This window comes from Panicum virgatum, chromosome 8K, assembly GCF_016808335.1.
Source record: "Panicum virgatum strain AP13 chromosome 8K, P.virgatum_v5, whole genome shotgun sequence".
NCBI classification, from domain to species: domain Eukaryota; kingdom Viridiplantae; phylum Streptophyta; class Magnoliopsida; order Poales; family Poaceae; genus Panicum; species Panicum virgatum.
Window position 1 is genome coordinate 25,993,409 of NC_053143.1, and position 16,182 is coordinate 26,009,590.

The window sequence follows — 16,182 nt, forward strand, 5'->3', positions numbered from 1 at the left end:
TGTATAACCCATTTCACAACTATAACGATATCAAATGAAAATCTTTTGAACTACAAAGTTGTAGATCTGGTCGTGACATACAACTTTTATATATATATATTTTTTCCATCTGAGGTCATCTGAAAATTTTGAAAACTTGAAATTCAAAATTTAAATCACGTATTTGGGTGCCAAAACAATCTCAACCGAAAAAAATTTCAACTACAAAGTTGTAGATCTGGTTGAGACCTACAACTTTTGTATAGACCGTTTTTTAATCTGAGATAATTTGAATTTTTTAAAATCGTGTGTTTAAATATTATAAAAAGTCACAAAGGTGATGCGCCTTGATGTTACACATCACCTATGTCATCATAAAGGTGACGTGCTTTGATGATGCCCGTCACTTTTGACTTGTCAAAGCCCGTCACCTATACTAACCTTATTCGGCTCAAGTGCGCTAACCATCACCATAAAGGCAATACGGGTTAACACACACTTCAAACGGAGTAATCCGACAGCTCTGTCGGGTAAAGTCCCGATGAAACCACCTATGCTTCGATCGAACCCAAAGCTTGCAGAACACTCACACGAAGGCGAGTCCAGAGATTACAACATTCCAAATTTATTACATCACAAAGTACATCATAAATTTATTACAGACCAAGTTCAAATTCAAAAAATACTTTTGAATCATAAAAGAGATCATCAGAGTTCTTTATTGTAGCGGAAATAAATGATAGTCTAGCGACGAAACAAGACGTCATGATAAAGCCCGTACATGACATCAACCATATCCTCGAAGATATCACCTGAAAAAAAACCACAAGCAAGACTGAGTATACTAATACTCAGCAAGACTTACCCGACTATTGGTATAACTTAGCCAACTTATCTAGACATGCAAGACTTTTTGGCTTGAGAGGTTTATTTTACCGAAAAAGCAACTAATAGTAGGTCCTTACTTTTAGATTTTAGCTTTCATAATTCTAGTTCAATTAATCATTCTAGATAATCATCTATCTCTAATTATCTATGTTGGAGAAATAATTAATCATCCATCAATATTTATCATCATCATCATTGTTCCTTTCTTACTCTATGTGGCAAAAGTGTTAAGCAATCTCATTGTCCGTGAGCGGCGGAATGATTCGAATCGGGTTTCTTAACCTTGCAAGGTAGACCTAACACACATGCATGGGGAGAGACGTCACCCACACAACATTTTCCTTTTCTTTCCGGCTCGTGGATCAGGGTCACCCACCTCGACTACAGAGTACGACTACTCTGCGCCCGCATATTGGCCGCATGAGAACTTCATTCAAAGAGGGTGAAAGTAAAGTCCACTTCACGGTCTCATCAGGTAATTTGCTTACCGATTACTATATTTCTCGGCATGTGGCTAGTACGTTCAAATGCTTAACAAAGCTACCACACACTGCGGCCTTAGTATATTTTCACTAAACCGACGGGGTCTCAACCATAAATATCATCCCATGACCCTGCCCGTAAGCCTTATGATTGCAGTATGTGATAAACCAGTCAGAACCTATTATCTCACGAATAGCAGGAAACTACTCGACTTTTACCAGTCATAATTAGCAGAGCATCTAGTCGAGCTTAACTAGTGGTAAACAGTACATGGGTATCTAGGATCATCCAACTATGGTTGCAGTCAACTCCTGAAAACTTAAATGCACAGATAAATAAATTACAATATAGATTGCATATATTTAAAAATAGTAGGCATTCAAATGCACCGGGGCTTGCCTTCCTAGGCAAAAATTAGCCTTGGGCTCTTCCGAACATTGGTTCGGGTCTTAGACAACTTAGTTAGATTAGCTTGAGCTTCATATAGTTCATTCTCGGACTCCGGCACCAACTCGTTCGTTCTGGCGATGAGAGTCGTCGACTCTATATGAAAGCAAAGTGTTCATGTTACTTAGATGACAATAATTTATCCTTTCCTTCACTATAAAATTGTAGCCCAACAAAACATCAGTTTTTTTATGAAACAAGTTAGTTATAATTTCTTGGGCAATCGTTTATCGCGTAGTTCTTAAATTAACTTAACTTCATAAAGTGAGTTGGGTGGGTCGTTTTTATTTCAAGTAAAAAAAAATCATACGAACATTTGACAATTTCATTTCATGATCTAAGAACAATTTCTGGTGCTACAAATTTTACACAGTGTATTAAATCTGATTAGGAGAATGTAGTAAAAGTTTCAGCAAAAAAAAGTAAAGCATCTAGGCATGAAAAATACATTAAACAGAAAATTCCAATATCAAGATGAATTTATACAGAATAAACTACAACAGTAATGGAGCCCAAAATTTTACAGAGTGCTCTAAACATGATGCTTAATATACTATAAAGTTACCAAAATTTTTTAAGTACGAATCAGGAACAATAATTTTGACAAACTTAACTCACATATAACAAGACTAAAATATACAGAGAGTTATAGGGTGTTTCTGGCTCTCAAAGTTTTACTAGACCCTACACTAAGCATGAGCATACTTCAATAAAAATATCAGTATTTATATCTAGCTATATCTCTAGTGTGGCATTTATTCATCTAAAGATATGCATAAACATTCGAGCTAGATTCTTTTAAGTAATAACTCCTAAACTTTTTGTGGAGCATCTACACAACTAGTATGTGATTCTGTGCAACTTTCATCTACCAACATACAGTATAATGGCCAGTGCAAAATAAACAAGCTAGACATAGGAACATCATGAGCTAAATGTATCTTTATTTCTACTCAGTATTTGACCCTTAAACTTGGCATGCAGGTTCATCTACTCAAGACTAAGTAATGGTACAAATTTCAGATTTTTCCAGGTAATACAACTATATACCAAAATATAGTGGCATTTCTAAGGATTAAATTATAGATATATCTACACAGATCTAAAAATAACCAACCTTGGGCATTAGTGTTAATTTAGTACTCTAAGGTCATGGAAAAAGTTTTATGCACATTACCCTAACAGAACATCCAGAAATAATATATAAAGTGCTATGCTAGATCTAGCAAGATGTAGGATTTCATCTAGTTATAGGTGTCCATTGGTGCTCAAATTTTTACACAGAGCTAAACATTGCAAGAGGTAACATCTAGCCAAAAATCAGCTATAGCAACTGAGTAGAACTCCTAGAATATTTATATCCTATTTAATCTAGATTTATAAACCAAGCTAAAACTATTCAGATTCAGATCATGGCCATGTGGAGAAAGTTGTAGAGTTTGTTGCAAGGATTCTAGAACAGCAGAATTTGCGTTTTATGATTTTCTATGAATTGTTATCGAATTTAAAAATTCACAGATAAATGTTCATGCACATTTTTTGTTCTAGCCCCTGGAATCCAGTTTTTAAATTACAAAGGGGTCCTTGGCCGGTTGGGGAAGAACAGGGGCGGCGGTTCCGGCTGGATTTCGGCGAGGAGGCTCGCCGGCGGCAGGGGCCTGGGGTGGAGGAGATAGAGGAGGTCGGGCCGCACCTGTGGGTGCCGGGATTGGAGTCCGGGCGGCCTGTGGCGGTGGCACCGCGTGGAGGGGCGGCGGCGGCGGCGGCTCTGTGCCGCGGTGGTGGCTCGCCGGCGGCGAAGGGGTGGGGCGGCCGGGCTTGGGGGCTTCAGTGGAAGGTGGGGGGTCATGCTAGTGAGCTTGATTTGGGAGGGAGAGTGCCGGAGAGGCAGTGCCACAGTGAGCTCGAGCTCGCTGGCGTTCATGGAGGGGCGGTCGGTTCTGGGCGCTCGAGGGGCTGGGGGCTCGTTTTATAGGCACAGGAAGGGGAGGGAGAGCTGGGGACGCAATTGCGCTGCCTGGGGGAGGACTATGCGGCTGGGGTGGCTCGACGGCGCGGCGTCCAGGCGCTGCGGTGGCGCGCGGCAGCGTGGCGAGCAGGGGAGTGGTGGGGGTGCGTGGCGCACTCTCGAGGTGCCAGGGGGGCAGTTTGGGTCGAAACCGGGGGCGCTGGGGGTGGTTTGACCCGTGGCGCGGCCAAGTGTCTGGTCAGGTGGCGGCACCGGCGCACGGCTCCGCTGGTAGGCAGGGAGCAGCGAGAGAAGGGAGAAAGTTTGGTTAACAGGAAAAGAGAAAAGAGCACGAGCCTGAGTGTAAAAACATATTTTTCTCCTATTTCCTTTTGTCAAATCAAAAACTTTTGAATACCAAACTTATTCAAAATTTTGATATCTACAACTTTTGTTTCAGGAACTTTTTCATTCGAGCAATGGTTTGTAAACTATTTCAAAGTTTCAAAAACTACCAATTAAAGGACGACTTGTCATTTCATGTGACTTTTGCCACTTTTACTCCTAGTATTCAATTAGACATTTGTTAGTATTTTCATGGTGAATATGCCTATAAAATTTTATGGACATATTTGGATTGATTTAAAAGTTATAAAACATTTAGTTACCAGCACTATGTTGCCCATATACACATGCACATTCACACATACACACACAATGTTTTCAAAACATATGCATAATTTGAATTGTTCTGGTTTGTTAAGCATGATTCTATGTTCATTATGCATGATATCCTATTTAATATTTCTTTCTTAGCATTTTAAATACCTAGGGTGTCACATTTAATGTTGCCAGTCACCTATATGAAATTTATAGGTGATGGACTATAAATGTGGCCTGTCACCTATAATAAAGGTGATGTGCTTTGATATTTCACGTCACTTATGTCATAACAAAGATGTCAGGCAACATTTTAGGGAGGCCCCCAAGGGGTCAAAGGTGACGTGCATCATCTTCGCACGTCACTCATATCACAAAGGTGACACGCAACAAAAACGCATCACCTTTGTGCGCGTCACTATAGGTCGTTTCTTGCCTCTCCACTCCTGGCCCAAAAGAAATCGAACCCAGGGTCTCTTGCGCCCAGAACTGCTCCCTCCGCCTGCCATTGTCGCCGACGAGCTGAGCTCGCCATGGCATCCCCTGCTCCGACCCTCCTCCACCCGAGCTAGGCCCCGAAATCGGTCCCCCACCTCACCTCGAATCTCCACGGCAAGGTCCCGGCCGCCCAGACCCGCTGGACTACCGCCGCCGCTGCCATTCAACATTGCCGGAGCAGTTGCTTCGTGGAGGGCCCATCTTCGGCCGCCCCAACCCCGTCCAAGCCCACCAATAGGTAGGGATTAGCGTCCTCTAGCTCCTCCCCCACTTCTCCTCGCCACCGGCGACTAGATCTGCCGGATTTTGGCCGGTCGCCGCCCTCTGTTCCCCTGAACTTCGGCCAAGGGTGACATTGTGAGCTTTTTAATCTTTCTCGGGTCCAGTGTGGAAAAACCCCAGGGCTTATTTGCGAGACCTGTATTCCAGTTTTGGATTCAAAGCAGTGAGATTGTAAAATAGATATCAAATTGTAGAAAAATCAGAAAAAAAATGCAAACTCAACTATTCTGAGTTCTGTATAACTAGGTCTACAACTTTTGTTACATACACTTTTTCTTTTTCTCTGTAGTTTTTGCTCTACCTTAAATGCAAATTTATTTCACCTTTATTTAGATCTCAAGTTCAATGCATGTGCCGGTAGCCATTCTTGGTCAGTAGGTTTAATGCTAGAAGTTTGGCCTTTTGTAAAGTTTTCATGGTCAGTGGATATGCCTAGCTATAGGTTTATTTAGATCTTGTTTTATGCCCAGGTTAAATAGTTTTATTTCTTCAAGTTGTTCTGATGTGTTCCATGAGCTCAAAATTATACTGTGTCTCTATTTCAGTTCCTAGTTTCTGTATAAAAAGTTTGGCAATTTTTAGTTAAGTCTAAATGGTCCAACTAATTTAGGGTATGAAGAAATGTACTAAATCATGAAAAATAGTTCCTCTGTGTAGAAAAGTCTAATACTGTTTTCAGAGGTTTTCATTAAGCGCATAATAACGCTAGTAAATTTTTAGCCTCTGGAACTTAGTATAACTGTCTGTAGAAATTAGTTTTGATCTATGCAGCTATATCATGTTTTATTTTTCATGCCTTGTATACCGCTCCTTTAAATCTGAAAACTGTATAGTAGCCTTAGAATAGGTTCAGTAACTCTCAGTTAAATTATCATTACCAGAACTTGCATGGTTTGGCCTGTGCAATTTATTTTTTTTTCTAGCAGTAGCTGCTTACTTTATTTTTCATGGTTAATCTGCTCCATGAAATGAGCTGAAATTTACACAGTAAGCGTGTTACTCAGAGTAGTACCATGTATAAACTTTACAGCACCAGAAAGTGTATATGACTCTTGTTAATGTCTTTACATTTTATTCTAGTGTCAATTCAGAAAAATGCCATTTCTAAACATCAAGAAAATGAAAAACAGCAAACCCCTAGTTCTTTTATGAACTAAATTGTGTTAGATAGTACTCTATAAACGATTGCCCAATGATATGAAGATGAAAGTGTTTTACTTTTTAACTTGGGTTTTGAGTGGATTACAACTTTAGAGTGAATTAAATCATGAATTGATATCATCACTTAAACTCATGCATGTGCATTTCATATAGATACGACTACTCTCGCCGACGGTACATACAAGCTGGTGCCGGAGTCCGAGAGTGAGCAGCGAGAAGCCCAAGTAAGTCAAACTGAAGCTGTTGAAGACTCGAACCAAAGTTTGGAAGAACCCAAGGCTAGCTACGCTCAAAAGGCAAGCCCTGGAGCATGACCTATTACTTTTAACTTTATACAACTTATTATTCCTATCTACTTGTGCATTTAAGTTTATAGGAGTTGATTGAAACCATAGTTGCATGATCCTAGATACTTACGATATGAACACTAGTATGTGTCGGTCGCTAGATGGCTATGCTAATGTTTTGGTAGAAGTCGAGTGATATTCTGTCAGTCGCGAGCTTATAGGAGTTGAATATTTATTGCATGCTGCAACTATATGGTCCATGGGTGGGGCTATGGTACTTGTTGAGGCCCTGTCTGCTTAGTGAAAAATGCTAAGGCCGCAGTGTGTGATAGTGATGGTTAAGCGTTTGAACGTACTAACCACATGCCGAGAAATATGGTAATCGGTAAGCCAAATACCGGATTGGACTGGCAAGTGGACTTATTTCCACCCTCTTGAATTCGTTCCCATGTGCACAAGGCGAGTGCAGGAGCAGCCACGCTCGGCTTCGTTCCGTGGTTCGTGGACCTCTTGTACTCGAGGAGGGTGACCCTGATCCACAACCCGGGAAGAAAGGAAAAAGGTTGTGTGTATGACTCGGTTCCCATGCGTGTGTGTTAGGTTTGCCTTGCAAGGTTAAGAAACTCGATTTGAATCGTCCGCTTCTCGCAGTTATTGAAACTGCTTAATACTTCTGCCACATAGAATAAGAAGTGAAACATGGATGATGATCAATATTGTTAATTGATGAAAGATAATTGTTTTCCACCATGTATGCTATTGGTTAGTTGCTCACTTAGAATAGTTAATTGAACCAGAATATTGAAGGCTAAAATCTGAAATTAAGGATCTGCTCTTAGATGCTTGTGGCTCCACATTGTTTTCAGGTGAGACTTTTGAGGACATGGTTGCTAGGCTGACATGGCCGTGTACTTTACCTCCTAGTTGGTCGGTGGAGTGGGATGCGACCCCGGCCAATGATGGCAATGCCGAGTAATATCATGTATGGACTTCATCGTGATATCATGTATCGTCGAGTAGAACTATCGTTTATTTTCCGCTACTGTTAAACTCTGATGAACTACTTTAGATTTGAACTTCAAGTACCTTTCTAAATTTTGAACTTGTTTTGTAATAATTGAGTTTTAGACTCTGTGATGTAAGAATTTGTGGAATGTTGTAATCTCTGGACTCGCTTTCGTGTGAGTTTTGTGTTGCTTTGTTCGATCCGAGTTCAGTGGTTAAATCGGGATGTTACCCGACAGGACTATCAGATTACTCCGTTTGAAGTGCGTGTTAGCCGGGATTACCTTTGTGGTGATAGTTAGAGCACTTGAGCCGGATTAATTCAGGTGGTTTTGCCACAGTACTTTTGGAGCTAAATGATTTGACCAATTTGTAACCAATTGTAACACAGCTCTGATATCATGAAAAAAATCTAATTATGAAAAATGGTTTAAAATTTCTTTGAGAAAAAATAAATGATAAGTAAAGTCATCCTTCAAAAAATACAATTATACTAACATCTGCTTTGCCATTGAGAACCGGGTCCCTCCAAATTTGGCCCAGTCAACATTCCAGAATCCTACACCTTTGTACCCACGTGGTCTTTCCGAACACAGGCAGCCCCGACCCAGGGCATGCCGGCATAAATTGGGGTCCTGTACAAAACTCTAACTTAAAGTCTAATAAACTAGTGAAATAGAACAACAGCTATCGCTTCATCTATTTTGAGCGCGAGTCGTGATGGCTTGATTGTGTGATCGGCAACTGGAAAGACTCGAGGGCAACTGGGCAAGCTAGCAAGCCATCAGCATTTTGGCCTGGGGCTTGCGTGCAGCGTCCATTGGATACATTTGGGCCGGCCGATTAGAAACAATGTAGAAGCTGGTTAATAAGTGAGGAGCTAAGATTAACTCCAACAATAGCCTCTAAAATCATAGCTTCTAAATGTTAGTGGTGTTCCCTCTATTTCAGTGGCTTCTAGATATTTTTCAACTCTAGCAATAGCCCCCAATTCCAATTTATAATAGATGGCTCCCTAAAGTCTCCCCATGAATGGAGGGTGGAGAAGGAATTTTGGAGGCCTCCCAAAGTAGTGGGTCTGTTGGAGTATATTTTTTTTAGCTTAGCCCTCTAAATTTGGGATAGGGACTGTGCCATACAGTGTCCACACAAGACACACTTGTCGTGCGCACCATGCCTAGACATCTGACCCGTATGCGCCAGTGACATGGCGAGACCCTGCTCTATGTACCAATTGTAATGACCCAGGCCCAATACACGACTTAGACCCACTCTAAACATTGAGTGAACCCGTCTATGCGTAACTCTTTTGCGTTTTCGTCCTCCCTTCACGTAAAAGGTTGCAACTGGAGTTACTACGTGTTGACAGCCTGGCTATTTAAGTTGGCTCAGTCACCCATCAGCTAGCAGTATGGGACTAAGGGCAACTTTAGTGTTTGGAACATAGGGTGGTGCTAAGACCAAGCCACGTCATGACTGATAGCTTAGCAAAATTCGATCCAGTGTATTGCACCCCTTGCACCTCACCCATAGATTATGTTGGGACCCACCGCAGCTTTTCCCAACCTCCCCCTCCTCCGCATCCCACCTCTCCCCCTCCCCTTCTTCAACTGCGCCGGCAGTGTTGCGGGCCAGCGCCCACCACGTCGCGCACGGAGGCGGACAGCGGTGCCCCCAGCCCCCACTTGCTCCTGTCGCTGAAGCTCCACCCGTCAGCTGCCTCAAGGCGAGCTCCACAGTGAGTGGCGGAGGGCGGCTGGATCTTGGAGGTGCAGCGAGGCAGCAGGCGAGCAGTGGTGCTCAGGCCTGACGCGGAGATGGAGGAACTCGGGGCGGTGGGCGAATGGACGTGCTCAGGGCCGGCGAGGAGGCCGAGGCGGCCGGGACTGGTGCGGAGGCAACAACGCTCGGGGTGGCAGCAAGGAGGCGGAGCTGCTCAGAGCCGGCAGGAGCAAGCAGCGCTCGGGCCTTTCTCTCTCCTTTTTGCACCGAGTGCCGGGATAGGATAACGGAGCTAGCAATTGCTAAGCTAGCACCTTCAGTCAAATGTATTCCACCCTTCTTGCTTCTTTCTCTTTCTTCCTGGCACCTCATTGGCCACAACGTTGGAGCTGACCTAAACTCCCGCCCACTCCCGACCGTTATAGTGTTTTCCGTGCATACTGTAGCCCAGCTACAGTACCACAAAAGTGGGCCACAGCCCACTGAGCCCACCAGCCTGATTCTCTAATGAACTGTGACATTTGAATCTCTTGGGGCAGTAGATGAGAGATGCTGCTACCAGACGCGAACAGAACCACCCTACGGAAAGCCGCATTCATCATGACATGTAAATGTCTAAGAGCAACCTGCAGCAGCTCTCAAATCAAACCCACTACTTCTTGAATAGGGGGTTATGCTTTCTGGGATCTTTATTGTTAACCTCAACTCGCGCAACAACCTCTAACTCTCACCCCTTACTTTTAATATGATAGGTGAGATCCGCTCATGAGTGTTTCTCTTTTTTTCCACCACCCGACCTGCACGTCCCCCTTCTGCTCATTCGCAGATGACCTCCCTTCTTCCTCCCTCACCTCACAACTCCTGCTCCCCCCCTCCTGAATCTACTCCAACCATTGGACCCACCAAGCCCATGATTAGTGGTTTTTTGAGAAGGATGAATTGAAAACCATTCTGAAGAAACTAAACTAGCTACAACATTGAAATTGGAACACCGCATTATATGTTGATTTCGTATTTCAGAGCAATGGCCTTCTACCAAGAGGCAGTTAGCACTCATTGGGGATATTACCCAGATGGAGTCATTATAAATTGAATTGTTCTTCACATGTATGTGAAATGAATGGTTATGTGGATATAGGCAATTACTTAGACCATACACGTTTGGCTGGTAAGCTGTGAAGTCTTCATGGTTCTTCCAGTAGAATTTATGGGCCCGTAAACCATATTTATGCAAGTAAGGGGGTTCACATGCGTTTACTAGAATAGATAGTAATAGCTGGCAAGAATTGTATTTTTCGTTAAATGAGGATTCATGGATGTGTCAAAGGTTTTCTAGAAGTAGAACATTCAAATATTTGAAGTTGAAACATTTTGATAACATTCAAATGAAGTAGAACATTCATACATGGATCAGATCTGATAGCATTGAAATGAAGTAGAACATATTGTTCCACAGTTCTGTGTCATGTATTTCTCATTTGTATTCTATAGTGCCATAAGCTATGGAAGAAATATTTGAGAGCATTTGTTTGCAATTGAGGTCAGATGGATGCAATTTTCAATGTGATAGAAACGTTTCAAGAATGCTTCATTCCTCTCATCCTCTGCCATGAAACACATTATTGGTTCTGCCGGTCCATTGAAAAGAACAATTTACCAGGAAAGCATGGGTACCTCATAGCTAGAATCAGCATATGGGTAGACCTCATTCACTTTAATTTCTTTGTTGTCCTAGCATTGTACATTTGTCCTGTAGAATCCTGTGATCATTCTCTTCTCGGGAAGCTTAGTACAACTCCTACTATTTTGTAATAAGATATTTTTGTCCAAATTATGGGGAAACATGATCTAGAAAGCAAGATCCACATTTTTTAAGTGAATTTGACCTTAGCACTTCTAAATTACCATGCGAACGGAGCATTCTCAAGGCACCACAGGTGCTCCTATAATTTTAAAATGTTGAATAAAACATGCAGAGAGAGAAGAGAACCAAAGAAACTACTTGTGCAATGGAGAAGCCTGTGTGGCCGTTGAGGACAGTATCATGTATACCCAAATATATTTATATGGCCTATTGTATGCTTCTTCAAAGCTTAATTGGTTTGCAAATTGAATATGTAATATCTAGAAGCATAATTATTTGTACATGATGAATAGGGTCAACTAGGTATTTCATTGATTTGAGATGCCTTTCAAGTTTCAATCCTCTGACACTAATGTAATCAAGTCAGGATTATGTAGTATATCATAGTTTGAATATATCTATGAATATGCATCATCACAAACAAATAAAACAGAGATCAGTCCTGAAAGATGTCTGCCATGGTTCATAATGGATAATATGTATGCGCAAGAGGAAATATTTATAACCTACCAATATTGTATCATGACTATGAAGTGGAAAAGAAAAATCGTAACAAATTATATCTTACTGTCAATGCATGTTATATTCCTAGACCATATTTACTTTACCTCCTTGTTTATACAAGCTGTTAATGCGAAATTTTCCATATGTTGGCATTTTTGTTTTCTGACAGTAGGTCTGTTTACTTGTAATGAATATGGGAAATATCTAGCGCAAATTAACTACACTGATTAGCTAGTCAAATAAGTATTAGATGTTCTGAACAAAAAAGAAAACAATTAATAAGCACATTGCGGGTTGGTACTATGTAAAATTTCATATGAAACTATATTAGCTACAGAAGAAATAAGAAAAAAGAAGATATATGATAGATATTATTACTCATTTACAAACACTTACATTGGATGAGTTTCTTAAAAGAGTAATATACTTAGTGAATTAGTATATCATTTCATAGTCGCCACCGTGATAACCTCCTAACATCATTACTATGTTGTTTCAAAATCATTTTTAGTTTTAGTTTTTTATTTTCTGGCAAAGCCTCTCTTTGCAGTGTAGTAGTGGTTTTCGTTCCCTATTCTCTTGCATAACAAAATATGTTCTATTATTTACTATTTTTGTTGTTGTGGCAGTTTATGTGATTATATTCCACTTCAAAGTTCTTGGTGTTATATTTTGTACTGTGTTGCGTTTCTTTTAGATGAAACCTAACCTTGCTCTAAACTCTGTTCCATATATTGACAACTCAACAGTAAGATAATTTATGAATTCTGTTTATTTACAAATATAGTGAGAAAGCCAATGCATGGAAGGCTTTAATGCACAGAACTAGCAGTTGTGTTGTGCCATTGAATATGTGCTAGTACAGTGGAGCACTGAGTAGTATTTATTAGTAACCATAAATACTCTTTATTACGAAGGCCAAGGTAGTACAAACTACCATCTACTCCGTAGCAAACTGTTTTATGCATCATGGAGTTATGTTCGATTAAGACATGCAAAATTTGGAATAGGTGTCTATGCTTCATACTCCTGTCTCATAGAAAATTCAGTTAGCTTCCAAAATGCAGAGTAACCACAAAATTCATCACTACTTTTAGTTTTGTATCCCTTTTATGATAATAGAATAGTATGTATTACTACACTCTGTTAAACATAATGTGCAGCAGGTTCGTACTTCAGATAATTCGTTCTGTTGCCGTCGGCGGCCATGATCAAGGCGCAAATACGGGCGGTTTTACATGGAAAAGACAGTTCCACATGACTCCTAAACTCCTCTGTTGACCTGGACCATTACATTGAGCAACAGAGAATTAACGCCCTATAGCCAGCATTGATTAGTTAGGGCTAATCCATTTCCCAACACTGAATGCCTTAATTGCTGTGCTTCTCAGGTTGTGCAGGATCCGGAATGTAGTGAGTGATCTCTTGCATGAGTTGGAAATTGGAAGAACCTGCTTGGCCCGGCAAGTGAAACCACCAAACTTTCTTGACAATCAGCGCACGGATTGACCTGTGCATTTGGTTTAAGGTTTAGCTCCCATGCATCTGAATCATGCACATGAATCATGCACATAGGCTGTGTTTAGATCACTTTGCCAAAATTTTTTGAAACGGAATCTTAATATTTCAGAGTATTAAATAAAATTTATTTACAAAATTTTTTGCACGGATGGATTGTAAATCACGAGACGAATCTAATAAGCCTAATTAATATATAATTAATTCATAATTAGCGAATAATTACTGTAGTATCACTGTTGCAAATCATAGGTTAAGTAAGCTCATTAGATTCATCTCGCGATTTACAACTCATCTGTGCAAAAAAATTTATAAATAGACTTTATTTAGTACTTCATACATGTGTCCAAATATTCGATGTGATGTTTTTGGGGAAAAAATTTTGAAACTAAACACACCCATAGTTGGTTCATTTTTACACTAGAATTACGGTGAGATACAGTTTTTGTTGGTTTCCATGTTCATTTCCTTACCAAAACATGGCCGATTTCAGGGTGACGGACCGATATTCGGCGCGCACCAAACAAGCCGAGCAGCCTTCGCTCTGGCCGTCCATCCGTTGTCGTATTACCAGTCATTGCCTTGTGTACGGTCATCACATAATAGTCTTGTTGACTCGTTAGCCATGCAACCCCCCATGAATCATCTGTCTTTGGTTTTTCTTGGCGGTGCTATGGGTGGCCATGTCCAGAGATAGGGATGACATGCATGATGAGGCGCCCAAAGCCCTGAATCCAGACATCCGGACATCAGCACAAGGAGCAGCACCGCCCCCCCGATCCTGCATCTGCCTCTCTCAGGAATCACTGGTGATTCTTTCACTTGGGGGTCAGTGTTCAACCCTACGTAAAGAAAGGAACAAGAATGTACAGCTTCTCAAGTTTTTTATGTCGGTGCAGAGAGGAGCATCATCACATTTTAATCTGTGTCATGTCGATCGAAAATGATTTTCGCTTGATTGATTACTACTTGATCGCCTCACTTGCATTGAAGCATTGTAGCATGTGCAGTACCGTTACAGTTATACCCACACATTCCCCATCTAGTATTGAGTAACCAAGTTTCAGTTTCGCTTTTCACTTGCCGTCTCCCCTTCCTACAGCTAGCCACCTCCTTGCACGGCGCAGGCTAGTGCAGGAGGCTCAGGGTCTCCAGCGGCTTGCCGGCATCGAGCCGGTGGGGAGGCGCCGCCCGCCGCGGCACCGACGACGGCTGCACGAACTTGCAGTTGGGGCACGCCGGGGAGGCCTTGCAGAGCATGACGAGGAGGTGGCAGTTGGCGCACGGCACGGCCACCAAGTGGCCGCCGGAGGCGATACCGCAGTTGCTCATGCTCCTGGCGTTGTCCGCGGCGGCGACGCGGCTCGCCTTGCCGTCAACGGCGGACGGGGCCGTGGAGATGTTGAGCTCCAGGTTCAGGGCTCCCAGCTCCTCCTCGGTGGACCTCGGCCTCACCCAGCTCTTCTTCATGGTCTTCCTGTTCAGGTAGTACATCCTCCCGGACTGCCACAGGACAAGCGCACACACACAATTTGTTAAGCTTCAGTTAACACTGTCTTTGGGCATAATTCAGAACAAAAGATCTCAAAAAGAAGTTATATTGAGTATTTAAGTATTAACACATAGCAGCATCATTATGATATATGGATCATGCAGCCAGTTCTACACTTCTACCGCCTAAAATAGTACTCTGCTTCTTCTGCCAGCTCAGCAGAAGACTGTGCCACGTAGATGATGCTCTGCTTTCTAAAAACACAGTAGCCTGCTAGTTTCCAGTTTTCCTCCTTGGGAAGCAAAACATTTTATTTACTGTTAAAATTAAACAAGATATAGTAGTAACAAAGAGTGTGTTTTGATTAAATAGTTGCTCACATGCAGGTCGAGGCACTGCTCCCAGTCCATCGGCAGTGGGTCGCCGAGCTGGAGCTCCAGGTCTCCGGCATGGGACACGGCCTCCTCCCAGGCGAAGTGCTTCCTCTTCCTCCCGACGGCAGCGCTGCCGTCCGAGTCCGAGGACGAGCTCCTCGAGCCCTTGGCGGCCGCGAAGCCGGCCGGCATCCCCAGCGCCCCCGGCCCCAGCGACAGCTCCGGCTGCACCTCCATGTCCTTTGACTGCAAGCTCCCTCTACAACCTAGTAATGGTGATGGATGGCCCGCGCAACACAAGCTGCCGGGCTCTGCCGCTCGGGGGCACCCATGGATTTATAGGCCGTGATCGAGGGGGAGTTCCGCCATTAATGAGCTGCATCCAACGCCACAGCGACGGCCGACGGAGGGGGGTGCAAGTTGCAACCTGTGCTGCGCATTTAAGGCGTGGCGAGTAGAGTGCCCTTAAATGGGCTCAGCTCGGAGCACCCTCTTCCCTCCTCCCACCTCCCTCCCCTCGCCCCCATTTAAGGCCCTCGCCCCCTCCGCGCGCAGCTGGCCGGAAGGCCGGCCGCTGCCGCTGCTGCGGCTGCGCGCCATTACGCCCGCCGGCCGCCGCGGCTACTGGCTGCTACGGAGGTAGCCGCCATCAAGTCTGTTGGCGCTGCCAGAGCCAGCACCCTGCGCCTGCAATAAAACACGCCTGCGGTGTAGCAGGTGTACTCGCGCTTCCCGGATCCCACCCACAGAAGCTTTTGCCAGGCTTGGCTTCGAAGAAGATGATGAGAAAATGCATGTAGGAGTGGAGCGTATTTGGGCCGTGTTTAGTTCTAACGCAAAAAATTTTTTTGATAGAATCTTATAAATTTGAAGTACTAAATGAAATCTATTTATAATTTTTTTTGTACATATGAGTTGTAAATCGCGAGACGAATCTAATGATACTAATTAATCCATAATTAGTGGATGATACTGTAGCAACACTCATAATTAGTGGATGATTACTGTAGCAATAATGTTGCAAATCATGGATTAAGTAGGCTCATTAGATTCGTTTCGCGGTTTACATC

The 16,182-nt window shown here is 42.8% G+C and overlaps 1 protein-coding gene across 1 annotated transcript; it reads right to left on the minus strand.

The window, feature by feature from the left end:
• Nucleotides 1–14,159: 14,159 nt before the first annotated feature.
• LOC120644282 lies at nt 14,160–15,512 on the minus strand. Its single transcript, XM_039920876.1, has 2 exons — nt 15,119–15,512; nt 14,160–14,749 (listed from the first exon to the last, which is right to left on the minus strand). Exons 1-2 carry the CDS (start codon nt 15,347–15,349, stop codon nt 14,375–14,377), a joined length of 606 nt encoding a protein of 201 aa, XP_039776810.1. The 5' UTR covers nt 15,350–15,512; the 3' UTR covers nt 14,160–14,374.
• Between the last annotated feature and the right edge of the window lie 670 nt (nt 15,513–16,182).